The sequence below is a fragment of the Lacerta agilis genome, chromosome 9 (assembly GCF_009819535.1).
Source record: "Lacerta agilis isolate rLacAgi1 chromosome 9, rLacAgi1.pri, whole genome shotgun sequence".
In the NCBI taxonomy this organism is placed as follows: domain Eukaryota; kingdom Metazoa; phylum Chordata; class Lepidosauria; order Squamata; family Lacertidae; genus Lacerta; species Lacerta agilis.
Window position 1 is genome coordinate 59,197,311 of NC_046320.1, and position 27,767 is coordinate 59,225,077.

At 43.3% G+C, this 27,767-nt stretch overlaps 1 protein-coding gene across 1 annotated transcript in view; it reads left to right on the top strand.

Annotated features, from left to right (window-relative positions):
* FAM13A (family with sequence similarity 13 member A) overlaps positions 1-27,767 on the top strand; it is a 137,717-nt gene that overhangs the window by 100,245 nt on the left and 9,705 nt on the right. Inside the window, 10 exon segments of the mRNA XM_033160600.1 lie at positions 2,296-2,482; positions 4,957-5,033; positions 5,907-5,949; positions 15,869-15,954; positions 15,956-16,017; positions 24,410-24,623; positions 25,379-25,517; positions 26,196-26,277; positions 26,393-26,613; positions 26,997-27,080. Of these exon segments, the coding sequence (XP_033016491.1) occupies positions 2,296-2,482; positions 4,957-5,033; positions 5,907-5,949; positions 15,869-15,954; positions 15,956-16,017; positions 24,410-24,623; positions 25,379-25,517; positions 26,196-26,277; positions 26,393-26,613; positions 26,997-27,080 (1,195 nt within the window).

A 27,767-nucleotide genomic window follows, 5' to 3' on the forward strand; every position in this document is an offset into this window, starting at 1 on the left:
GCAAACAACAACAAATTTTTAAAAATCCATTGTGGTGAACTGTAAAAAGCCAGAATTTCTGCAGAGCTTATTCTTTTGGCTTTGTGAACCCTTCGCAAGATTGACCACAGATCTTAAGCAGAATGTGAGAAGTGGCACCACGTTGAGATGTTCAGGTTTAGAATGTCAGGTAGTAAGCAAGAAGCCCTGCTTTGGGGTACTTGGAATCATGATCAGGAAATACATTGATGAAAAACCTCTGTACAAATTGGGCACGATAGATTCCCAGATAAACTTTTATCCTTTCTGTTCAGCAACAACATACCAACCTAGTTCGCACAACACCATAAGCCAAGACCATGTGAATATGCACTGCAGGCTCCCAGAGAGGTGGATAGATAGATTGATTGAACTCCTTGCTCGCTTCTTCAGAGCCAGCCATCATTCAGTCTAGGCTGATGTGCTAACATTGCAGACATCATGCTGTGTCCTGGCGAGCCCCAAAAAGGAAAGGAGGAAGGCAGGGAGAAAAAAGAGCCCTGCAGATTTATCCTAGCTGTGGGGATAGTTGCGTCTGCCACATCAGGCCCTATTGGTCCAGTTCACATGTAATGTTAAACGACTAGGAAAACCATCATGATGTCCTCCAGAGGGGGAAGGACTCCTGTCAGCCCTAGCCAGCAAAACTAGTGGTCACAGATGATGAGAGCTGTCGTCCACAATAACTAGAGGCCGCCATATTGGCTGCTCTTCTTCTTAACCATGGTTTAGCATTGCATGTGACACTGACCACTAGGTCACATTGCCAGTGATCGTAAATAATGTTAAACCTGGATAGAGGCAGCATGGGAAAACTGGACAAGGAAACGGGGAAATGTGAGCCTGCATCTTTCGGCTCAGTTGGTTAAGAGCGTGGTGCTGATAATGCCAGGGTTGCAGGTTTGATGCCCGTATGGGACAGCTGCTTATTCCTGCATTGCAGGGGGTTGTACTACATGACCCTCAGGGTCCCTTCCAACTCTACAATTCTCCGATTCTTCTCTCATCCCTGCCTAAAAGAAGATGTCTACGTTAGGGCGCTTTCTTTGGCCTTTCTTCTGGTGTGTCTCCTGGTCAGACGTGAGACTGAAGCAACATGATTATACTCACTTCTTGAACATGCATACAGTTCGGCAGAAACACCTGCTGGGCTGTCTGTGTTCCAAGTCTCCTTTCCCGTTTATGGAAAACTAATGCACTTTTAATTGCTAATAGGCACGAAACATTTTGTCCTATGAAATAACTGACAGGCATAGAATTGGTCCAGTTTACCTACCTCTTATTTATTGGAGGGGGCAGGTTCCAACAATTAAAAACCAAGAGGATTTGCAGCTAAGTTTTTAATGAATATTGTAGTTTTATTGCATGTTTAATGTGTGTATATATATATTACATCTGATTATATAATAGATTATGTTCCAAAGTAATAATCCGTACAAATTGGAAACAGGCTTGTAAAGAAAATTCCAATAAAACAAATCCCTTGTTTTTTGCTTTGCAGAAAATTATGGTAAAATAATGCAAATCTGGGTACCAGGTGTACAGTTATTTGAATAGAGCAATTTAAAAAGGGGGGGGAGATGGGAGCTTCTCCAAATTCTGAAGTTTTTTTCCCTATCCATGGTGGTCGGTACTAGAACATTAAAGAAATTAATACGGGCCAGCATGTACTGTGTTTGTTGCAATGGATTTCACTTTCATTGGCAGACTTGTTTGCCCTTCCCAATGATCTACCCCAAGGAAGTTTACTAAGTTTACTATTAATTTATTATTATTTATTTTTACTGTTCGTCTTTTCATGTATATCTTACTCTCTGGAGCTCAAGTAAGTTTCCCATCCAGGCATTGAGCAGGGCCAGATCTGCTTAGCTTCAGGTGGGTTACTATGCCATGTGCCTTCAAACCCATCCTCTGGGGCCACTAGAGGTAGTCTTGTCACTACCTGCAGGTAAATGTCATTTAGTTAAGACTTGGGAAACTTATAAACAAGCCTAGAGCTCAGCACAGAGATTTTTCCAAAGCTGTGTAAATTCAGGGCAACACGTTGGTGTGCTTTCATGAACTCTCTGAAGCAGATTGGTCTTTTAAAAAGTGATTTTTATTGATAATTTTCAAGTACCAGTATACATTTCCATCATTAAATAGCCACCATTGTAGTCATACATATTCATTGACTTCCCTCCTTCCCCTTCCTTGGTTCTTTAAATTTTTCCATAATACCTGCATATTCTAAGAACATCTGAAGCAGATTGGTAACCCTGCAATGTCTTTCTGCAGGGAGGTGATCAATAAGGAGAATATTCCTTCTGGATTTGGCAGCATTGAAGAGTGTATGCTGACTGCTCAAGAAGTAGAAAAACTGCAAGAGGCCAGCTCCGGATATATCGGAGAAAGGAGTAAACCAAAGCGACAGAAATCCAGCACCAAACTTTCTGAGCTTAATGACAACCAGGACAGTCCTCTGGTAAGCAGAGCTGTTAACGTCACTCCTGCTGTTTCCCTATTTCTTATGAAATGGCTGCAAACTTAGAATTGTTATTGAGCCCTTGCTATTCTGGGTAATGGGTTGAGGAGTGCAGACTTGGGAAAAGACAGCAGAGGAAGCAACTTGGGTGCATGGTTGAAGGTGATGATGATGATGATGATAATAATAATAATAATAATAATAATAATAATAATAGTAATAATAATTTTTATTATTTCTACTCTGCCCATCTAGCTGGATTTCTCAGGTGTGACTGACCAGCCCCTGAACTGTTAGGGGAAGGCCACAGTGCTAAAGCATCTGCTTTGCATTCAAAAAGTCCCAGGTTTATCCCTGGCCCCTCCCCAAGCAGGGCTCCTGTCTATAATCCCAGAGAGCTGCTGCCAGTCAGTATAGAAGATACATAGCTAGATGGACAAGTGATCCAGCATAAGGCAGATTCTTGAGCTCCTATTCATAAGGCCATAACATGCACAAGGAGGGTTTTTTTATCTTGACGTGAATGAGTCCATTGTTTTGACTACCCCAGACACCATAACTTCAGATCCTTTTGAGCTGGAAACATGATAAATATAGGTATCTGACATTTGATTTGAGAATGCTATTGATGCCTCAACATATGTTGGCAAATAGCAGGCGCTGGAGAAGAGGCTGGAGGGTGATCGCAAGGCAGGGTTATTAAACTCTTTGCGGCTTGTTGCTTCTCTGCCACAGCTTGCTAGAAAATCCCTCTGACCTTTGCAGTGGAAGGTGGCTGTCCGTAGTGACAAGGTGTGAACATTGCCAACACAAGACTGGCTCCTCTGTCTGCAGATTCAGGCGTCAGCTATGCCCTGTATCCTATAGAAACCAAACGTTTCCATCAATGGATGTACAAATAGGCAGTGCAATGTGTGGAAGCCCACCGATTTTTGAATGCTTGATACGTTGTAGTTTTGGAGTTATGTCAAACTTTTTCCTCTGGTCCTCTTAGGCTACATTGCCAAAACCCTCACTTATACAGCTGTGATTTGCACAAGGTGTTCTGCTTGGATCTTGAAATCCTCCTTAGGTTTTAAGCAAATGTATACATACATTCTAGTTGCCTCTCTAATGCTTTTGGATAAATGAGCAAACAAAGGCAAGGGAATGAATTGTTTTAGGGCTGCCAAACTGGAATTGGAGAACTTAAAAATAATAATAGTTTTCTTACATTTGTAGCTTCTGCCATGAAACTTGTGATGGCATTCATGTGGTTCCCAGGTGGTCACTCATCCAGGCACCAACCAGACCCAAGCATGCTTAGCTTCAACAAGTTAAGACATGTGCCTTTGGACCATGTCCCGAAAGCACGTAGCTTGCTAATACTTCAGATGTGACCCCTGATTATTTCAAAGAAAAGACTTGTTCACTCACCTGGTGCAAATGCCTAGGGTCTTTCCAGACTGGTGTTGTTTTGCACGTGTCTTCTGCAACATGTTCTTTGCACAATAATATTGCATCGGTGCTGGGTTTATTCTGCTTTCGTTTGTTATGAGATGCTTCCCTGATGCTACCACATTATTGCTGTCCAGAGGGGGAATAGCACAATGAAAGAATGGGTTGTGGAGAGAAATAAACCAGAACGGGATTTCAGCAGCAAGTTACAGGGTATGCACAGATTGGAAACCAAGCAGTGTGATCACCCCAAAACATCTGCAGGTGCAAAGAGTGTTGAAAAGAGGAACATGTGTGACTGCCCCAATAGCATCATGAGGACAAATTAACAGAAAAGGGTGTCTGGAGGTGTCCCCAGGAAGGGACATGAGAAGGAAAAAGAGGGGGGTGCAGTAGTACTATACAATCTCTTGACAACCAAGTCAGGGTGCTTGTGAGAGGTATGGAATGAGTGGCTGGTTCTCGCAAGGAAGGGAAAAAAGGGGGGGGGAATGACCCAGAAATGTGGGGCCCGTGGGGGGAGAGTTTGAAAGATCACAGCTTGGTTTATTAAGACAACACACAACAACAAGCCTTTGCACCCAGTTCAAATGAAACAGGAAACTGTGGGTTAATTAGGAGATTTCCTGGCTTAATTGAGGCTCACAGCAAAGGGAGGAGCCAAGGAGCTGCATATGGAAGCAAAAGGTCTCTGTGTATCTCACCTTAACAGGTTGAGATGTGATGGTTTGAATGTGGCCTGTTTGTTGTAGTGAGACCTGTGCAGAAGGGACTGTTTGGAAAGGTGAAGTATCATGAGTGAAGACTGTGGCTTTGTAGTCATAAAGAGCTATTTATATCTGATTTCATCTTTTGCTTTCCCGTTAATTGCACCTCCCAAACCTTCCTGTGGAAGAACCTTCATAGTCATTGGTGTTTTGCTACTTACATCGTAGAGTTGTGTGTGCTAAGCTCATTATTGCATGAAAGATGCTTTCAGCTACTACTTTAAAAATGGATGATTCATAGCAGTTTTCTTAATATTTGATGTTTTACAGGCAATGGAAACTTTTGGTTCCTTGAGACCAGTGGACAAAACAGGACCAGATGACATGGAAGTGTTTTCTGAAAACAGGTGACTTGCTTGGAAACTACTCTGGCCCAAGATTTCAGTGAATCCCAACACTAGAGAATCTCCTTATACTTTGAAACTAGTTGCACCCAACCACTTTGAGAGCCCTGTAGTTCATCTTTTCTTGAACATAGAGGTTTAAAAATTGCATGCAGAATTCTGCAGCATTTTATGGATTTGAACTTGACTTACTTAAGCATTACCATGCTGGTTGATCATTCATATTTTCCATTCAGGTCTCTAAAGAGTAGATGACTTGGTTTTGTAAGTTTTAAAGTGGATGACTTAGTTTTTAAAGTACCGAACCTCAAAATATTTTCAGTCATCCTTTTAAAAGTGTAGCAATAGTGGTGATGGTCATTGGACTCATTCACACATTGCACGAAACCATAGTTAAAAACAAACTATGGTTTAATGTGAATGCACAGCATGCTGGCGCACACCGCTGTAAAGTGCTTGCTCTGCTCCTTCTCTGATCTTGCTGCTCATGAGTTGCCAGGAAATAAACTAGATTCTTAACTTCTTTAGTTATCCAAATCTAGGCTCATGGTTTGTTTTTCCCAAGCAAACCTTGAGCAATAAGCCAAGAACAAACCTTCATTACCAGCTGTGGGGATTTTTAGGAGTACAGCAAGGCACAAGCCCAGGCTTGGACAACACATCAAATGAGTCTCTGGCTAGTTTTGTCCACAGCACAATGGGAATTGGAGAAAAGCAGAGTGATCATGCTGCTCATCCACATTTAAACTATGGTTTATTTTTAACGATAGTTTCATGTGAAATGTGAACCAGGCCATTGTTTTAAAATGCTGAGGTTTTTTTGCTAGCTTTCATTATGATACACTTTTAATCCAAACTGTTTCTTCTCTTTTGCAGCAAAGACAATGAAAGTGACAGCGACTTGTTAAGGCATCCTCAGGTTAGTGTGTTTATTTGTTGTAATGTATTTGATCCCTTGGCCAAAAAAGCAAAATGCAACTCTTGGTTAGTGAAGAAGGAGCTTTAACCATGAATCCCAGTTTGGATTACTTGCTGATGAAACTGCTGTATGAAATTGCTTAGCCTGTCTCCTTGGCTCACTACTTTACATATTGCTGTTTGTGTAAAATTGCAACTTAAAATGCTGTAAGCTGCCCTGAGAGTGGTGCTCTTGCACTAGAAGGGCAGAATATACGTATATGCTTAAGTAAATAAACGTAATGTGTTGTTAGGTCCTTAAGTCAGCTTTTGGCAGTGGTGAGGTTTGCAACATGGACTCGGTGCTTTACAAATGCTTCCTTCATTTCTTTGCCACTCTACTCAGTCAGGAATGTTAGCATCCTGGTTTGTTGTGGAGTTTCATAAAGCACCTTGTCAGAAGCTCCATGTGACCCATTAGCTCACAGTGGTGTGAGAGCAATTTGTGTTCCTTGCTTCGCTTCTACGAAGTGGATGTTTTTCCTATATATTCTCCCCCCCCCCCTAATCCTGGAGGATTTTGCCCTCCCCTCCTTAATACTTTCTTCCCCAGAATTGAAAATCTGTTCCTTCCCTTTGGGGTTTAGGGATTAAGAGAGGGCAGCCGCACGTTCACGAGAACTCTTTGTTCCCTGTCGGTTCCGTTTCACCTTTCTTATTGTGATCGCTCCTTTCTTATAGGCTCGTATTTCTGCCTAGAAAGCAAGGGGACATGGGTGGTTTTTGAATAGGGTTAGTAAAGTTTCATCCTTGTTCAAAGAAAATTGCACTTTCGGTTCAGTGTAAGGAGGAAGAAAATTACAGCTGGATGTTCCCAGTGCTTAAAGAGAATAAAAAAGCATTCTGTGCCAACATAACCCAAATTCTGTGTCTGGTGTAAACTATGCAAATTAGCATGAATTGTTCTAAATAACTTTACAAGCCCATGGAGAGGGGCAAGGAATCATGCAGAGTTCTGCAGATCTGCCCTCTAGTCCCTGTGGGATCTTCTCTGAGTTTGGCCATTTTGTCAGGCTCACCTTTGTAGACTAAGGATTAGATGCTTCACTTTAAGAAAAAGAAAAAGAAAAGAAAGAATATGCTGGTATTTTCAGAAAGCTAGATTCTCTGGGTCGAATTCAGAACCATTCTAAGGACATTGTCACCCATTTCACTGCCATGCTGAATTCTATTTATTCTCCCAACCCTCCGGAATGGCTTGGAATCAATCACAGAGTTGGAAGGGACCCTGGGGATCATCTAGTCCAACCTCCTGCAATGCAGGAATAAGCAGCTGTCCCTTTGGGGATTGAACTTGCAACCTTGGCATTATCAGCACCACACTCTTAACCAACTGAGCTGAAAGATGCAGGCTCACATTATCCCTTCTGTTCTTGTCCAGTTTTCCCATGCTGCCTCTATCCAGGTTTAGCATTATCTCCGATCACTGGCAACACGACCTGGTGGCCACAGTCACATGCAATGCTAAACCATGGTTAAGAAGAAGAGCAGCCAATACGGCGGCCTCTAGCTATTGTGGATGACAGCTGCCATCATCTGTGACCACTAGTCTTGCTGGCTGGGGCTGCAACCTTGGCATTCTAAGCACCACACTCTAACTATTCAAGGAGGGTTGTTGGTTTTTTTTTTTAGCAAAAGTGTCTACGCTGGCTTCCACTAGCAGAACACCATTAGTGAATCTGGCCCCCTGGCTTGTATTCAACTAAGCCCTTCTCAGAGTAGACCCACTGAAATGTCTGTTAGCTTCAGTGGCCCTACCCTAAGAAGGATTAGGATTGAATACCAGTCTGTGCTTCAGCAGAATTGTGGTTTTCCTGTACAACCCTGAAAGTCTGAGCGTAAGAACTTCGCTGGATCAGAACAACGGGCTTGTCTAGCCCAGCACTCTGTTCTCACTGTGGCAACCCAGATGCCTCTGGGAAGTCCACAAGCAGGGCAAGAGCGCAGTGGTCCTTCCACTTCATTATGATAGGAACAGGACTAGCTAGTGTTGTTCAGCTTCTCTGTCTACCCACCCAGTATGAGGATAAGCTCACAGAGTGCCAGGGACTGTCTGTCCTTCACCACGTTGTGCAACACGAGAAGTAAAATTGGTACCTGATGCCTTGCTGCTCTTTCTCCCCATCCCTTCTCCTAAATACGGCGTGTGCCACAGAGTGCCTGTGTGTAATTTTCAAAGTCCAGCTGCTGCCATGGTGCAATCAGGAGGGGGTTATGCCATCGTGTCCCATGCCAGGCAAAGAGGGCAAAGCAAATGCAGCTCAGCTTCATGTTCTTGGATGATCCTTAAACCCAAGTAAACAGTTTCACAGATATAAATGTCAATGGCTGCCCGGGGGGTCGCCTTGGCTTTAACGACACTGAGAAAGTGCATTGCTAAATGAGTAAGCACATTTGCATGTAAGTTTTTCAGGATCATCATCAGCCATGCAGTGCAGTTCTAGATGAGGGGCCCAACCATGGCACTACTTTTCTAACCACTCTGCTTTTCAAACAGTCCAGTGGAGGGGCTTCCCAAGAGTACTGGGCTAGCAGCAGAGAGCAATGGATATTGGTGTTTATTTTCAGGGTTATTGGGAAACTAGCTACTAATCCAGTGTGGCTCGTCTGTTGGGCTAAGGCTGGGAATAAAACCTCACTCGGCCATAAAGTTCATTGGAAGACCTTTCAGAAGTCACTATTTCTTCCTCCAGAGATCTCAGCGCAGTGTAGAAATTCTCTCCTCCTACCTTATCTTCACAACAGAGAACTTTTCTACGCTGCCCTGAGATCTCTGGAGGAACAAATCATCTGGTGTGCTCCGCTTCAAGCTGAAAAAAGACTGTACTGAATGGTAAAAGTTGTTGTCATCATCGTTTATTAAATTGCACACCGGCCTTCATCCATAGGTCTTAGGGTTGCTCACAACCTAAAATTACAATATAAAAGTTCCCATCAGAACTTTTACATTAGCGCACCTGAGTTCAACGACTTTTGACACAGAACACCCAAAACAAACATTTTGTTCCCTTAAAAAATGGGGTGCTGAACTTGTTTTAAAATTGGCTTATACAGAATCTTAAAATTCGATAAGTATTTTCATCACAGGAAAAGGCATAGCATTTGCCCAGAGATCGTATTATCCAGGTATTACAGGGTCAAGAAATGTTTGCATTTCTTTCAGAGTAGTTTTTGCATTCCACAGCCCCTTCTAAGCCTGTTGCTTGGGGGGGCGGGGGCTTAGGAACATACCTCTGATAACAAACAACATTATTCAGAGCAGGCAGACCAGAACAGGCTCCCTTTCCTTTTCTCTGCCCACCCTACCTTCAGATGAGGGCAGAGGGCAATGGGTAGCCAGGACTTGTAAATTTCCACAGTTGGACCTTGGAGTCTGGGCTGCCCGTCTGCTGGTGGTCACAGGATGCAACCTCTACACTCCTTACTTGATGGCCGTGTCCTCTCTGTCCTACTGGCCACTGATCCCCAGGCCCTAGGCTCTTTATATCAGAAAGGAATCAAAATAGATATTATACAAATCTGTCCTGTGCCTGTATATGGAATACTATATACAATTCTCGCCTCCCATTGCAGTAAAAGACTACCGTAGACCAAGAAAGATTGCAGGAAAACAGCAAAAAGGTGGGGTGGGGAATCAGGAAGTAATACCTCCATATGAGCAAAGAGTTTGGGGATTTTACTTAGAAAATAAATCGGATTGTGGAGGATAATAATAAGGTTTATAAAGTTATAAGTGGGATTTGAGGGGGGAGTTCCAATGCAGAGTGCTCCTTGTCAGGTTGCAAGCCCACCACAATCTACTCCATTCCAGGATGGTCTCTTCCAAGATACTCCATTCCATTCCATTTCCCCTCTTCCCACCCATTAGGTTCCTGTTTCCTAACCCCACAATCCAGTCAACATTCCATGGCCACTGAGCATGCTCAGAGCTCGCTGGACTCAATCACTTCCCTTTAGGTGCCCCCACCCCCCCAAGTCTGCTGCTCTAAAATCTTTTTAGTTGTATAACCTTGGGGGTTCCCCTAACCTGCTAACCCCCCCCCCCGTCTGTGTGTGGATGGTGCTATTTTGCTATGGAAGGACCCACACTTGAAGGAGAGTTTAGTTTGCTTGTAGGATACCTAGTATAGAGAAAAGCAAGAGACATACTATTTTTCCCTCTCTCTCATAACACTAGAACTTGCCGGTGTACCTCTGAATTGCAGCTGTTAGCCAGTGTGGGGGTTTGCTGTTGCCTTTGTGCACAGCTTCCAGGAAGCAGCTGGCTGCCTGTAGTTACAAACAGGATGTTGGCTAGATGGACCTTTGGTCTGATCCACTGTGCCTCTCCTTAATGTTTGTTTTCATCTGGGATAGGGCCGTTTCCGCTCACCTGCATTCTGTCTGCCATTATGAAAATTCCAAGCTTATTTGGCTACCCATGATTGAGATTATCAATGTGCAGATGTTGCAAGATTGAGATTATCAATCTGCAGATGTTACTGCACTCCAGCTCCAAACATCTCTCACCATTGGCCATGCTGATGGGACTCCAGAAACATCGGGGTTGTGGGTGAGTCCATGTTGACTGTTCTTGATGTAAATCTTGGAAGCAGAATGCCTAATATGGGCACCATTTTTCTTAATCTGCACTATTTCCTCAGACCACAGAGTTAGGTTTCCTTTGCTCCAGACCCTTGAAGCGCTGCAGTAAATGTGGGGAAATCTGCTTATACAGAATTACAATTTGTTACGTATTTTCATCGCAGGAAAAGGCGTAGATTACCTCATTATCCATGTATTATTGCAGTCCATGTATTGCAAAAGGCCGAATCCCTTCTTTCAACTCCTTCCCACCATACTTCCTCTGCCTCCTCCCTGATCATCTCTGCCAGCCCCTTATAGGTAGGACACAGGTAGGAGGGCAAGAGGGAGAATGAGACGTCCATTCCTTCCCCCTACTAGCCTTCACTTGTCTTCTTAGGTGGTTTCATCTGCCCACTAGTTCTGCGGAGTAAGTGAGCAGAAAGACCTTGCCTTCAGTTGTAGGTAATTGGCCACCCTTGGAGCTGAAGACATGTGGGTTAAACCAGCACCAGATGTCACCCTTGGGAACTTTGGTCAACTTCTTATAACCACACTTCTGAAAGTGCAGGATTAGTCAGGAGCAGGCTGGCTGCACCTTATTTCCGCCTATTCAAGCCTTCTGCCTTATTCTTCCCTGTAACTTGTTCCAATCATATCCATATAGCCAGCCTTTCTTCCATGATGGATCCCAAGATGTCATGCATGGGATCCTAAGGCACTCTCCCATCCAGCCACTGCTAGGCATGAACCTTCAGCTAAGTGGCTTCATCCATTTGCATCCAGACCATGTCCTGGGCCCAGATGCATGCTAGGTTTGATTTGCATGTACAGTGGTACCTTGGTTCTCAAACAATCCATTCCGCAAGTCTGTTCCAAAACCAAGGCACGCTTTCCCATAGAAAGTAATGCAAAATGGATTAATCCAAACAACCCCTAAAACAGCAATTTAACATGAATTTTACTATCTATCGAGACCATTGATCCATAAAATGAAAGCAGTAAACAATTACTGCAGTCACACAATCAATCAATCAGTCAATCAATTGGTAGCTGAACTGGGTTCCACACAGTCACAAAAACCCAAAATAAATAGCCAAAACAGACAGACCTCAGCCTAACATTCAAAACTGAAGTGTGTTTAGCTTCCAAAAAAGTTTGCAAACTGGAAACACTTCCCGGTTTGCAGTGTTTGGGTTCCAAGTTGTTTGAGTGCCAAGGCATTTGAGAACCAAGATACCACTGTAGTCCTGGGAAATCCCCATGCTAGAATGAGTGAGCTAGCTAACTGTCAGGGAGTGGCCAATCTTGTCCCTTATTTCTATCAGAGCTTGAGCCTCTTTCACCATCAGCAGGAGATATTTGACTTTCCTGACAATCCTCCCCGCCAGTGCTGCAAATAGGTACATGACAGTGCTTGGGATATAAGCAGCCGTCAGAAGAAGCAAAAGTAACAATAACATTTGTGGCAACAGCGAGACGTCCATGTGCATTCGGAATGTGTCTGCAAATTCCCTGCATCTCCCTTGGGCTCTGAGCTGCCATTATTCTGCAGAAGGGCTTATGGATTATTCATGCATTACGAAGCCGCATGAATGAGCAAGTAGCTCACCGAGTGTAACCAACACTTAGCGGAGAAAGCATAGAAAGCCACTTTATCCCAAAGCCGTGCAGCTGCTATGCAGTGTCAGAGGCGAAACATGGCAATGTTGACTACATTAAAAAAAAAAAAAATGTCCCAAGCTGATGTGTGTGTTTTAACACCTGCTGTAAAGGAATAGATTGGTTGCAGAAATACACTTCATCCTGTAACATATGGCTTGTTCTTCTGCTTATTGAACGTTTTGGTTCTGTTTACTTCTGGTTTACTGGCAGAAAAATGTTTCTGGATGTTCACTCTCAGTTGATACGTCTCACTCACTATGTGGAGAGGAGGAGTCAGACTCTTGACACGGTTTTATTACTTGGAAAGATCATTGGGAGTCTTAAGTTACAGTGCCGTGGTACCGCTTGTTTTATTAGGGAAAGAGCATTAAGAATGTTCATCCTCACCCTGTGACAACCCTGTTCCTGAAGTATTATTTTAGCCTTCAAAAACACCTTTCGTTGAAAGGGGGGGAGAGGTTAGGCAACAGGACATGTTCTTGAGGATTGTGGATAAATACCTTGAATTGTCATTTTTACGTTAATTGGTTTGGCTTAATAACATGCCGGTCAAGCGTGTGTGTTTTCCTTATTTAAAAAAACACACACACTTCACAATGTTTCTGTCTTTCTCTTTCTTAAAACAATTGCAATATACGTTAAAATAGAAGAAAAGGAAATAAAAGAGTTGTGCAATTGATTGGGGTCAAAACAGTTGAAACGCCAGAGCTTTCAACATCAAAAGATGTATTATCTCCTTTCAAGCAAATATTTCCTTCATTGAGTTTTCATATTATTTTAGAGATGCTTAGTTTTTCTGCACGTGCTTACCTATTAACCAACTAACAAATTATACGGGAGACATCCACCAGCCAGTTTGCGTTAAACTAATACGTTGGGGTTGTTCTATTCCCTCCAACCCATGGCTACTCGAGGGCAGCATATTCTCTCTCCGCCCCCCGCAGACCGTTCTCCAACCCAGACCTTTATCAGGTCATTATAGCTGTTGCCATCAACTTTTGTTCCGTCATAACCCTCCAGCTGCCATCTTTATTCCTTCTTGAAATCCAAAGCAAATGACATGCCAGGCACTGCATTTGGGAAAGCAAATCTATCTGTAGTTGTGAGGACAGTTGATTTTGTCGCCGAATCAGTGTCGCTTTAAAACTCAGAATGAATTCAGCCAAGGAAATGTGCCTATTTTGAACAGAGAATTCTCTCTCTCTTTCTGTCTCTCGTCTTGTATCTGGTCTGGCAAGCAGAAATGCGCCATACGAGCAAGATTATTACCTTTAGATTCTCTAGCGCTTCCTTGGGGTGATTGTTTACATTTTGTACGTATCGTCCTCCTTGCTCAGGCAACCTGCTAAACGTGTGCAGCTTCCTGGGTCTGAAATCTAGATTCTTAATGCAGCTCCCTGACTCCCTCTCAGTGGACCCAGGACCCCCTACTAAGTTTGCAGTCCTATACACACTTACTGTGGAGTAAGGCCTCACCGAACACAGTGGAATTCTAAGTAAGTACGCATAGGATTGCGCTGTTACAATCTGTTGTTGCTCCTGTTCAATGCATGGCCTGGAGACAGTCCTGATTAATTGCAGTCCTAATCAGGACTCTAGCCATTTAACTCAGGCTCTAGAGGAAGTGCATTTGCCTCAGAATTAATGTATCCTTCATTTTTAAAAAGAGCAGCTCCAAAATGGGGTGCGATAACACAAAAATGGAGGTTATCCTGTTGGTTCCTCTAGGAGTAGGATTGCACCCATAAACGTCACCCTGTGAGCTTAACTGGAAAGTGAGCAAGTCCAGACTTACTTCTGAGCAAACATGCCTACGATTCCTGACTTTGATCTTAAGCACACTTTTTTGGAAGTACGTTCAATCAAAATAAGTGCGGTTGACTTCCAAGCCAATATGCTCAAGATGTGCACTAGACCCTATTTGAATGGGTAGCTCAGTTTAATCATATATATTGTTATTTCCCACAGGACAGAGTTTGCTTGTTTTAAATTAGGCTTCTTATAAGCATTGGTCTGTCTTTGATAAGTTGCTATTTTCCATATTTTATTAAAATGCAAATCAAAATGGATATCCCAACCTCACTCCCTTCTTCCATTTTTTTTGAACGGTAAAGATCATTTTTTCTATTGATAACTGCGCTATGGACCGAGCCTCTCAACCTTCATGTTTTTGTTTTTATTTTAACTTTTATATACCACTCGATTGTAATAAAACCACTAACTAGTTTGCAGGAAATATTAAAATTTTCATTGAAAACAGTTTTGGGAAAAAAAAACATTAAGAAAAGGCAATCAAAACCAACAATTAAAAAGATTAAATTGCAGCAACAGCTACATCCCATGTTTTAAGGCAGGTACCAAAAAGAAAAAAGTGAAGGCACCTGCCTAGGTCAATCAACAGGGAGTTCCAAGTTGTATGTGCTGCCCACTGAAAGATAAGTTTCTTGCAACTATGGAATGAATATTACGTGGCATCTGCAACAGTCTGTTCCGTAGATCTTAAGTAGCTGAGTGGCCACATAGGGGATAAGGTGACCCTGCAAGTAAAGTGGTCCCAAGGCAATTTTGTACTGAGAAGGGGGTCAGGCAGGGCTAAGAACTCAGAAGGTGAAGTCAGACAAGTTAAGCGCGCAAAGCAAATACAGGGGACGAGAGCAACAAGTTCATCTCTGATGTCGTGTGAGTGAGTGATAGCACAGCAAAAGAGCTGCTGTTTCCCCCTCCCTCCCATATAAATTATAGATCACCTCCTTGGCAGTTTAGGAATTGCGGGTGGGGGGGCAGAGAGAAGAGAGCACTGGGCGGGATGAGCCGGGGAAGCGTCCCCTGTTCTCTGGCTTCTGTCCCCGCAGCTCTGCAGCCTCCAGTTGTCAGATGCCCAAACCCCTTTAGAAGTTGGGCTTGCGCAACCATGTCCCAGGGCTCCTCCATAAATAGTCCTGCTCTCCCCCCACCCCCAGCTACAGAACAACCACAGGAAGCCAAGCCGCAGCCAGCGGCAGCTTAACGGGCACTAATTGAATCTACGCCAGCAGAGCTTGCCCGGAGAGCCTTTGCGGGACGTTGTCCGTCGCTGGTGGCGCTCCTTGTCAGGCACTCGGCTTCCTCCAGAGAGAGAGAGAGAGCAGGGAGATGGTGGTGTCGGTTTCCAAAAGACACATTTCGTTGCTACAGCAGCCCTAGCAACGGTGGTGGAGTTTTTTGACTGCCTCAAAAGCCTGTGCTTCAGAAGAAGACGCATCGGCTATTCTGCCTCCTTCTTTATCTCATTCAGCAACCGGAGACTCTATATAAGCTGCTGCTTGCAGTTATGGAGAGAGAAGCCCCCTCTGGGCTGCTTGCTGTGACCTTTTAAGCCAAGGATAAAGTTTTGGAGAAAAGGATTTATTATTTTCTGATACTAGTGACCAATTAAAATTGAAAGGGGGGGCGGGGCTGAGCGAAGATAATTTGGATACTAAGCTGGAAACCACCAAAGACTGTTGTTTTGTGTTTATCTATAAAAGAGAAGAAGCATACTTGATGTTTTTGGGTTTTTTTTGCAAGAACTTGCATCTGCGTCTGTATTGGTTTTTTTCTTCCCCCTCTCTTGCACTGAACATTGCAAAAAACAACTCTGTGAATTAGTTTCTTGTTCTGGGGGGTTGTTGCAGAATTCAGGCATGAAGATCCAGGAGCATCCCAGCATGCCTGAAGCCAAATTACAGAGGAACCAAGATGCCGATGGCAAGAAGAGAGCTTGTATCCGAAGTGCCTCGACTGGACCTGACAGCCTTGTGCAGTGACAACAACAACTGGGAAGGTAGGCTCGCATGAGTGAGAGAACTCTCTCAGCGGTGTGGTTATATGTCTTGTCTTCCCCCTCCACTTTGGTGACTGACCTGCAGCCAACAGGAAAGGATGTGGGGACACATGGCTTGGCGATAAAGATAGTGAAGGTCCATGTTCTTTTTATTTGCCCCTTTTACTTGCTTAATCACGGAGCAGCTGTAAGAATAATGCTCTGGTATTCCTAGCGGTGTCACCACACAAAACCAGAGCATCGGCATTATTTTGCTTATCTGGAGGGGACTTCCTTCTGCTTTTTCAAGTTCAGATAATAAATATGAGCATTGGACAGAACTTGCTTACTTTCCCACTCCGGTAGTCCTATGGAACTTGCATGAAATTCCTTTGTGTGTGTATGTGTTTTTCCCTGTATGTAAAATTATGTTGTTGTTGTTATCATCAATAAATTATTATTAATAATAATAATAATAATAATAATAATATTAGTTGTGTACCACCTTATACCCATAGATCTCAGGGTGGTTCACACCATAAAATTACAATATAAAAAAACTACAGTGTTTGGTAGGGTTTTCCCTTGCTTTAAATATCTTAAATTGATTGTGCTTCAAATGATCTGGTTGCTCTTTCTCAGCTTGACAGGACAGAGATGTTTTGCATTAGCCCTTTTAATGGTTTTCATATGTCTGGATACACACAGGCACACTTCCACTGGAATATCCACTGGGAGAGGAGCGAAGGTGGGAGGGGAAAAATCACTTTCATTTGTTTACATTCATGAAAATTGCGGTTTTGGATGAGACATTTTTATCTTTCCAAGAAAGGGAAGCTAGAGTGGCATTTATCTTTTCTGTGAAACGGCTGTTTTTGTGTCCTCGTTCCCAGAGTTTCCTAAAGCTAAAATTGCAAGGGAAATTTTTAGTAATGGTGCTGAAAGGCTTGTATTTGGTCTTGTTCTTTGGAATGCAGAGTTTGGGGTTTCTAATACCCTGTTTCTTCTGTGAATTTTGAACCTTCCTCTTACTATACATCTAATTAAGGGTAGCTATACAAGTTCTCATATTTGTAAGTTGAGGGCAAGTGTAGATACCCTCTTGCCTCTACAAACGTGAAGCAAACTGTGTGGGAAAATTGTCTTTATTAGATAGACACCTTTGGGAATTTATGTCAATTTATACATGCCCGCTACTTATGTTATCAGTTCAGAATTTTAAAGCAGGGTTGATTAAGGCAGCTAAATGCAGATTTGCAGTACCAGCAGTTGTGGGTGTTGCTGATGGAAAACACCAGGTGACATGATTTTAGTTTTGCAAGCTGATAATTTCCTAGATGTGCCCCCCTTGGGTCTAAAGTGCTGCTCATCTTTCATTACGTTTCCTTAATATTCTAATGAGCCATGCCGTGGAAGGGGACAGTTGGTTTTCATCTTTCAAAGGTGACCTGGATGAGAGTTCCTCTGTCAGCCCCCTGTGATTCAGCTGTCGGGTGGCTGAACCAAAGCATTCCTTCCCTGCTTTGAAGTCTAGATATTAAATACCAACAGGGCTGTGTCTGGGGGAGAGAGGCTAGAGGGCAGTTGAGTCTTACCTTGAGATTCTCAAATCCTTTGAGGCAGAAGTTCCTCTCTACGACAGGGACATTTTAAAAGCGAAAGCTGTAAGCAACGCTTATTTCCACAAGGGTGCTTCTGTGTCACCCAGCCTCCTGCGTGATATCATGGGAAAAATTGAGGGTTATTGTAAGGGCTGAAAAAGGTGGTGTCAGTTGCAATCTCATCTTACCGTTTTGTAGCCCCAAAACAAGGGCTGTGAAATGGTGTTGCTGCCACCCATTTGGTAAATAAAGAAACCCAGGAGCATTTCACTTAGTCCCCAATTGTCCCTTTCTCTGTGTTGTGTTCAGTCGTTCAGCGTGTCCGACTCTTCGTGACCCCATGGACCAGAGCACGCCAGGCACGCCTATCCTTCACTGCCTCTCGCAGTTTGGCCAAACTCATGTTAGTAGCTTCGAGAACACTGTCCAACCATCTCATCCTCTGTCGTCCCCTTCTCCTTGTGCCCTCCATCTTTCCCAACATCAGGGTCTTTTCTAGGGAGTCTTCTCTTCTCATGAGGTGGCCAAAGTACTGGAGTCTCAACTCAGGATCTGTCCTTCTAGTGAGCACTCAGGGCTGATTTCTTTAAGAATGGATAGGTTTCTTAAGAATGGATAGGAGTCCATGGGACTCTCAAGAGTCTCCTCCAGCACCATAATTCAAAAGCATCAATTCTTCGGCGAACAGCCTTCTTTATGGTCCAGCTCTCACTTCCCGTACATTACTACTGGGAAAAACTATAGCTTTAACTATACGGACCTTCTTTACCATACCATAATTTGTGGCACAGAGGTGCCCCCTTTCCTGCAAGACAGCTGTTGAGGGGGGCGAGGGAGGTGTGGCATCAATGTTATACGAGCATCCTCACTCGCCACATGCCAGTTAATGTACACTTGTGGATATTTTCCGTAGAGTTCGTATCTGGAAATGTTATCACTGTTTGCAACTCATCACGTTGCGGAAGATCTTCGAAAAAGTTTTTTTTTTATGTTAGGGTTCACTGAGCAGAAATGGGCACTGAAGCAAAAGACTCCTTCAGCATAACCCGGGATTGCTTGAAAAAGTTTATTGGGTGTGTGTGTGGAACCTATCAAGAAGCTAACATGCAGTTAGTTATAAGTGTAGCAGGTATCATGATTCTTTATCACTGCACCTATGTGATTTTATACATAGCGATGGTGGTTTTATTTGCAGGGGTGTATTTCAGGAGGACACTAATAAAGGAGTAAAACACTTTGTAAGAATCTGGAAAAAGCAAAGGGCAGTGGTTGGCTCCAAGTACATTCTCAAACTTTGCAATGCAAAGGATAACTTCTAACACAATTTATGGATAAGCCTGTTTCTCTCTGCATTCTGACACTAATTGCTTACAATAATTCAGTGAACTCTGTTAAACTCAGTGGGACATATGCTTGAGTAATGTCCATAGGATTGTTCCGCAGTGTAACTTGTGATAGTTCACTGGAACTGTTTCTACTGAGCTCTAGCACTCGGGAGCACACTATATTTCATGGCAGGAAATTCACAGCTGAGATAAATGCTATGGGGAAATTCCAAGCAAAGCACCACCATTTTTGGCTGGCCTTGCTAGCCAAGCCAAAAATTGTGTTGACTAGGTTCTGCAATTGGGGGTGATTGTCTGGCATCCACCTGTGCTGACTTTAAAAAATAATAATGTAGGGATATTAAACTCAACGACCATCTCACACCAGTGAGCCAAAGCATGTGACTGCTCAGGCCACTTACACTGAGCTTCCCTTGTGGCACAGTTTGCCACTCTCGTTTTTATTTACTTGGAGAAAGTTTCACGCAGTAAGAACCAATAAGTGGTACTTTTGAATCCATACATAGTTGCAATTCATCTGCCCCTTACAGTAATTTTGTCCCAATATATTTTACTCCTACAAACACACATATATTTGCAGAGGGGGCAGGGAGGAGAGCTATTTATTCCTGCAATCCTCCTCCCCCCCCCACCAAAAAAAATCATTTCAACTGACCAGCTCCCAGTTCCCCTCTCCTTTTTAGCATGATGCTTTTCTGTTTTCTTCGGGACCACAATCTCACAACTTATTACTACACCCTCCTCTTGGCTACCCATCACCAGGTGCCACCACCGCACCTGGCAATGGTTCTCATAACCCTTAATCCCACACTAGACAACCCATGCTTGTGCTACATTTCTGTTGGAACCCTTTTTGCCCACACCAAAACCCATTAGTCCTCTGGCCTTGCTTACTGGGACAACTTCATATTGTAGCTTGAGCATTTGCAGGTAATAGTCTTCTTCTTCAAATGTAACTAAGGAAGAACTACTTTGGATGTTCCCAACCACTCAAGGATCTCATAGAGCATGGGATAATGTCAGAGTGCTCTATAGCCAATCCTACTTGCCTGTGAGGTGACGCCACTGAACGGAAGTTCAAACAAAGAAGGGAACATTTTCAAAAGGCATGAGATGGCCTTGCCAGATTGTAGCAGTTTGGCACTGCTTCAGATACTTTGGAAAACGAGCTAGTAGTTATTGAATTAAGTGCTGACAGTGACTAATTTTTCTGTCCTTTTGTGGTTTTCCCCTATATAGTTGCTTATAATTTACACCATGTACAATTTGTTCTGTTTTGAGACTAGGATTTTTGTGACACTGATGGTATCTGTATAGTAATTTTTTTCAACATGTATACAGTTAATGCTTAAATATGTTGAATATGTTAACTATTTAGAATAGACTAAATATTTAAGATAGCTAATCTTAAAGGAGGGTGTGGTCTTGTTGTTGTTTAGTTTTCCTTGTGGGTGTGAAATAAGTAAATGTTTCCAGTCCTGAAATTAACCATATTGACCTGTTGAGTTTAGATAGGGTGGCATGCTGTATGGCCTCGGATGCTTTTAACGCCTTCTGTGCTGCTATCATTTGTCACTATGGAGGTATTAAGAGAGTTAGCACTTTCATAGGCACCTACACAGTTGCAGCCAAGCCTGTAGAGCTGATGGCAGGATCATATGATAAAGCTTCCATCTAACTTTCGGAACAACCAGTTTTCACAGCTTTATGGTGCGAAATCCCTGTCGTTTCCCTCCAATTGCTTGGTTTCTGTAAGTGCACCCCAGGTGGTGAAACAGAAAGAAGTATATGACTCCTTGGAAGCATGTGGTTAATTTTCAGTGGAGCAAATTCAGTAGTTATTTCTTACCTTTCCTCTTTGCTGGCATATTTGTAAGAACTAGTTACGAAGCATGTAGAAATGACCTTGCTATTGACAACAGTAGCCAATCAGATGTCTCTGGGAAGCTCAGAAGCAGAGCTTGTTCATGAAGACAACCGTTCCCTGTTACCTTTACTCAGCATCTGCCACAGGACTACCGCTGTAAACATGGAGGCTGTATTTATAACTAGCCATTAATAGGCTTTCCCTTGCCAAAATTTGTCCTAGCGTTCTGTCCAGCCATAAGCTGCTTCCCACTGCCTACATCTCCTGTTGGAAATTCCACAAGCCCTCTACAACGTATTTTTCAAAAATGGTTTATCCAGGCCAAATTCCTCTCTGCTTATGTTGTCAGCCTTTGCCATATGACCCTCCCATTCCCTCCCATTGAGAGCCAGTGTGGTGTAGTGGTTAAGAGCGGTAGTCTTGTAATCTGGGGAACTGGGTTCGGGTCTCCACTCCTCCACATGCAGCTGCTGGGTGACCTTGGGCTAGTCACACTTCTCTGAAGTCTCTCAGCCCCACTCACCTCACAGAGTGTTTGTTGTGGGGGAGGAAGGGAAAGGAGAATGTTAGCCGCTTTTAGACTCCTTCGGGTAGTGAAAAGCAGGATATCAAATCCAAACTCCTCCTCCTCCTCCTCCTCCTCTTCTTCTTCTTCTTCTTCTTCTTCTTCTTCTTCTTCTTCTTCCCTTGCTTGCTTAAAGAATAGCAACTCGAAAACTGGGAAGAAGAGTTTGCAGCTGGCATGCTAGGACAGAGTGGAGGATAGATAATATGGGATTTCCCAAATGTCAACAGTTTCCCGTTGGATAACCATTTGACTTGGAGCTATTTATGAGGAGATCTTAAAAACTAAACAAGAATTGGGGCAGTGGGTATTTTCAGGAGTCATTTTGCTGCCTAAGGCAAAGGACAAAATGGCGCCCCCTCATTCCATGTACAAAAATTCAACCGGACTGCCAGTTGGATTTTACCTCCATACTGATGGTGGGGCAGCATCCTCCACCGTACTCGAGGGCACCAGGCCAACTTAGGGGGCACAGAGGGGGCACAGACAAAAGCAGAGATGGGGGGCAGGTTTAAGTGTAGTCCTTCCAGTTTATCTGTTCATCAGCATCAAATGATAAAGCTTTCCCATTATGCTTGGGGCTGAAGGTGAAGGTTGGAAGCATGAATGTACTTCTGTTTGTTTGTTTGTTTGTTTGTTTGTTTGTTTGTGGGGGGTGAAGCATATCTCACTGCATGTTGAAAAGTGGCTCACCTGGAAGAAGACTAGGCCTAATCCTTCTCCCTGACATTTCAGTTTTCTCATACAGGGAGGCTTTTTCTGTGGGGAAGTGTTCAAACATGCTTCAGCAGTGTGGATCAGGAGTATTGACCCCTTGATTATGCTGAATGTATAAGCGGGACATTGATGCAGGAAAGTTGGCAGTGAATGACTGTGGGATGGGGTGATGTAGCTGGATGCAACAAAAGAGTTCCAAGTTGCTAAAGCCAAAGACCTGGTGACTGACTAGTACAAGATCAGAACTAAGCACTTTAGAAGCAGGAAAAGCATTATTTTTAAAGCTCGATAAGACTTTTTGTAGCTGTTCCACTTTTTCCTAAAAGTTGTACCATTTGGGGGGCAGTTGCTGTGTTTTGACTCCAGAGTTCCCTTTCAGAATTACAAGTTCAAAGCCACAAATCTTAAACCACCTAATCCTGAGAAGCTAAGTAGGAGCATGCAAACCAGCTTAGTAAACTATCCAAATGCAGAATTTTAAGAGTCCTCATGGGATCTGGTGAGACTGGTCACAAGACAAAGCATTATTTTTCAGTGTGTTCCAATACACTTGATCATCCTGGTTTCCTGTCTTGATTTATTCCCTTTCTCAATCTCTCACACAAAACATATTGCATGTTATACTTCAAATTTGGCCAATGAAGGCCGGCCACCAGATAAGAGCTGATTTGTACTTTGTGGTGCTAGTCTGAGATGTGAAAATGGGATTGGTTGAATCTAAATATTATAGCCTATTCATTATTTCACAGAAGGGTTGAGAAAGAATAGGGGTAAATGCCTGTTGCCTGATCATTCAAAGTAACAGAAGCTTGGCTGCAAATGCAAGGTAGCATAAGGTTTGATGATGTCACAAAGGAAAAGAGGAAGGCTTCAGCAGAGCATGCTGGGAAGGCACGAGTGGCCAACCTTGGTCAGGTAGACGGTCTCCAACTTTGGGAATACAGGAGGACTGACATGGAACCTTAACAAAATATGTTTGGGGACCCTTGCTTATATTACTATAGTCTTCCAACAGCTGTTATATGGAGGTGTCTTTACTGAGGTTTGCCAGGCATGGAATGTTTGGACTCTCCAAGATCCTATGTCCTTTCCAAGTTTTGATTCCTGAGTTTCTTTTCCTATGGTTTCCATAGATGGAACCTGATGCCTCAAATGTGCAAAAGCTCTGTAGCACCGCTGAGCTATGGCCCAGGTCCCTGTATCAGTTGAGAAAGCAAGGTCACTTCAGTGCTGAATTAAAACATGATAAAAGCATGCAGAGGCAACAGCCATCACCCCTTTCAATCTGAAGTTACCACTTTAGTAATAGCTAGTTGGACAACGCTACAGGAAATCTCAAAACAGATGCCACAGCACATTGCCCAGTCCTGTTGCTGAGCATTATGAAATGCTTCAGGCTGTTGTAGTTTTTGGTGGGATTGTGTGTTGAAGGTTATTATGGCTTCATGGTCATCTTAGGGGTGTTTGTTTTTATGCAGTATGAACCAATTCAAGAGGCACCAGCTAATATGACGTATAGAGTTAAGATGGTCTGAAGTTATCTCTCTGGATCTCAGGGCGTGTGCTGTTGACTTGTGTCTGCGATCAGCGTAATTCAGCTGTGTGCGTGTTGAAAATATCAATACATCCCACTCTTAAGTGGAGCAGCAATCCATTCATCATCTTCCCAGAGATTGACTGAAACAAACCTAACTGTAGAGCAGCCTTCCGCAACTTGGTTCTCTCCATGTATTTTGTACTACAAGTTCCATCATCCTTGGTCATGGACCTGTCTAAAACATCTTGATGGCACCAGGCTGGGGAAAGTTGCTGTAAAATGAAAACCTCTGGTGGTACTAACCTTCACTCAAAATAATGAGTGAAGGCCCAATTTCCTTGATTGGCCACAACCCAAAATAAGGTGTATTCCTTGTTTGTGTATTCTTCACCAACCTCCCTTTAAAATGTGTGTTATCATTTCATGTTTCAGCCTTTCTCCTTAATACCAATTTCCTGGCTCTGATTTCTTCTTCACACCAGTGTGTTGCCAGTTCTAGCAAGGTTCACGGACCAACAGAAATGGCATGATAATTAGCGTTGATCTAGGGCAGCCTCTTCAGTCTCCAGAGGTTGATGGGACTACAACTCCCATCATCCCTGACTATTGGTTGAGCTGACTGGGGATGATGGGAATTGTAGTCTTAACAACCTCTGAGGAACCCAGAGATAGAGGAACTGGGAAACAATCCTTATTGACCATGCTAGAAATACAGACCTATTCAACTAAAAAAAACAAACCTCAGTAATCCATCATTGCTCCCTTCCAATTGATTTCCAGAGCCCGTCCCTGCCTTCTCCTCCTGGCAACGTGATGGCTTAGATTCCAACGAAGCTCGCCTCTCTCCTCAGGCTGGCCGCCTCATTCGCCAGCTGCTGGATGAAGATAGCGACCCAATGCTATCCCCTCGTTTCTATGCCTACGGGCAAAGTCAGCTGTACCTGGATGACACAGAAGTACCTCCTTCTCCTCCCAACTCACATTCATTCATGAGGTAGGTGGGTAAGTGGTCACGCCAAAGAGACCCCAAAACAGCCCCCGAAAAGGCCAGAATAAGTACCTCTGCTTTTAGTGGCGCAGTGGAATGAGGAATGTGGCTCCCACCTCCCCAGAGAATCCTGGGGAAGGTAATTTGCTAAGGGTGGTGGGAATGTTATCTCTGTGAGGACTGGACTACTGTTCCCAGAATCCTTTGGGGGAAACTGCTTTTGAAAGCACGGTGTGGTTCTCTTCAAGTGAGGCACCCCACTCTTGTTTTCTCATTTCCTTTTCCAACTGATGCTCAGCATTTTGTGTCTTCTGAACATGCTTAGTCTTCATTGGGCTGCTATTGGTGTTGGTTTTGTTTTAAAATATTTTTCCTACTATTACCAACTTCAGGGTATTCCTGAGAATGTCAGTACCTGCCTCTTGTAGACCCTGTTTTGTTTTGTTTTGTTTTGATTTCATTTCATTTCATTTATGTCAGCACTCATCACTTGAGTTCGCTATTGTAGACTTGAGACTGCGGTGGGGCAGGGAGCATCTTTTAAGGTCTTGACTTTTGCCTGGAGAGATGCTTCCAGTCAGAATATACAAGTTCTGGGCTAGATGGACAAATAATCTGATCTGATATTATTGGGCAAGTTTTCTTTGCTCCTTATAAGGATCTTACTGGCTTCTTGGGGAATATGGAATTCTCTGTATCATATAGAGCCTTCTTTCCTGTTAACACCAATTAATTCAGTCATTCCCTCGCCTTCATCACAGGAGAAGAAGTTCTTCTTTGGGGTCTTACGAAGATGACCGAGAAGATCTGACACCAGCACAGCTGACCCGCAAGATTCAAGGACTGAAGAAAAAGATCAGGAGGTTTGAAGACAAATTTGAAGAGGAGAGGAAATACAGAGTAAGCTGTTCAGTGTCAGTTGTCCTGAGGGATCATATTGCTAAGTGACAATTTTTGTGTGGGGGGTAGCACAGCAAAGGAAATGATTGACAGCCTTTTAAGACCTTTCATTCCTAGGCTGCAGTCCTGTGCCCACTTAAGTTGGGAGCAAGTCCCGTTGAACTCAGGTGAAATCACAAACTTCTGAGTAAACATGCACAGGATCAAGCCATTCACTCTTTTCAGCTAGCTAAGGAATGCTACAGATTTGCGTGCAACAAACAGCTGTTGGGGTTTTTCAAGGTTGCACATCTCTATGATGGTGTCTGTTGCCCTCCTACTTGGGACACTTTGAAGAGTCTGTGACATTTGCAGAGAGAAGGTTTGCTTTTTTAGAAGCAAGTCTAATAAAAAAGCATCCATTGTTATTTCCTTTAGAATATTACCTATGCTAAGCAGCACTCATAGAGTAAGTAAGATGCCAGGAGCATGCAGAGAGGCTACCCAAGACTTTTTGCAACCACCAGCCCCAACTTCTGTGACGCATGCAAAGAGGTTCCTGGTAGCCAGAAGGTCCTTAGCTGTTATCCAGCTTTCATTAGAGCAAATGAAACGTCTTGAATGCAACCCTTGCTTTCAATATCTGTCATCTCCAGCCATAAAAAAAACCTCCCCATCTATTTGTCCTCCCTCTTATAGCCATCACACAGTGACAAAGCAGCCAACCTGGAGGTGCTGAAGTGGACAAATGACCTTGCAAAGTTTCGGAAGCAGCTGAAAGGTGAGATATCCTAGCACGTGAACTTCAAACTCATCATAATTGTCCTGCATAATCTGGTGCCTATCCTGAAAATACACACTCTCATTTTATTTATTTTTTCTTCATCCAAAACTAGAGTCAAAGCTGAAGATGTCAGAGGAAGACCTGGCTCCTGTGATGCGTCAACGTAGCAATACACTCCCCAAAAGTTTTGGCTCCCAGCTGGAAAAGGAGGAAGAGAAGAAGCAGGACGTGTCTGATAAATTGACTAAGCCAGCAGTGGAGGCAACCCTGGACACCATCCAGAAGAAGCTCCAAGAGAAAAGGACCGAGGCAAACCGCCCTGAAGACATTAAGGTACACATACCCTAGATGTTCGTACTGGGCATGCCACCCAGCCAGCACGTGATTGGCCTTTTGCCTGAAGGGGGCTGCCTTGCTTAAGATGAGGATTGACAGCCCAAAATAACATGCTGGCTTTTTAGATGTTTTCTCTTCCGTTTGCTGTCATGTATTGCTTATCATTCATTTGGTTATTATTGTTATTTCCTGAACAATGGTTTGTATGAGGTGTGGCAAATAAAATGAAATAAATAATAGGTATTACGAATCAGGATCTTGTGCTCTATATAGCTCCTTTTTGAGGGAACGGGACGGGGAAATATTAGGGATAAATTTGTAGGAACCACAGTAATGCGATCGTTTCCCTTCCGTCCTGCCTTTGCTTGCTTTTTATACAGGATATGACCAGAGATCAGATAGCAGCAGAGAAGGTGGCTCTCCAAAAAGCCCTCTTGTATTACGAGAGCATCCACGGAAGACCAGTAAGTACATCAGCATCCATGTAAAATGTGTTCCGTATTGGGTTGCTACAAACTACGAAATGGCAAATTGTAGGAAAGTTTGCCAGTTTCTCGAATTTGTGCAAAAGTGCAGCAACCGATGACTTGGCTCTGTAGTATGGAGTGAAGACTTTCCCCTGCATGCATCACAGCAACATTTTGCCACTACTTATGGTACTTTGTTCAGGGAAACAGATAATTAGTCAAAATGTCCTCACAGTTTTGAAAGTGACTGGTAGCGATATTGTTTTTAAAAAAGTCCGTCCCCACCCCACCCTTTTCCTGGCGTTGTTATTTTCTCTTCGGAAAAAGTTCTGACTTCTTAAAATATTGTGTTGTTGTTTGCTGTTCATTAAATTTGTATACCAACCTTCATCCATAGATCTCAGGGCTGTTCACAACAAAAAATACAATATAAAAACACAAAATACATTTCCTCCAGTGTTAATCATTACAAAACTATGTTGATGTTTCAACGAGTAAGGAAAACATTTAGGAGGCATGGAGAGAGCCATCATATGGGTTATTTATGGCCGACAGCTGAGTGTTGTTTTCCCCATTTACTGTTCTGATAATGTTTTCTGCTTGTCTGTTTCTTTGTTTTGCTTTATTTTTTTGATATACTTGAAATGTGTGCTACTCAGGCCATTGTTTAACCATTACAATTGC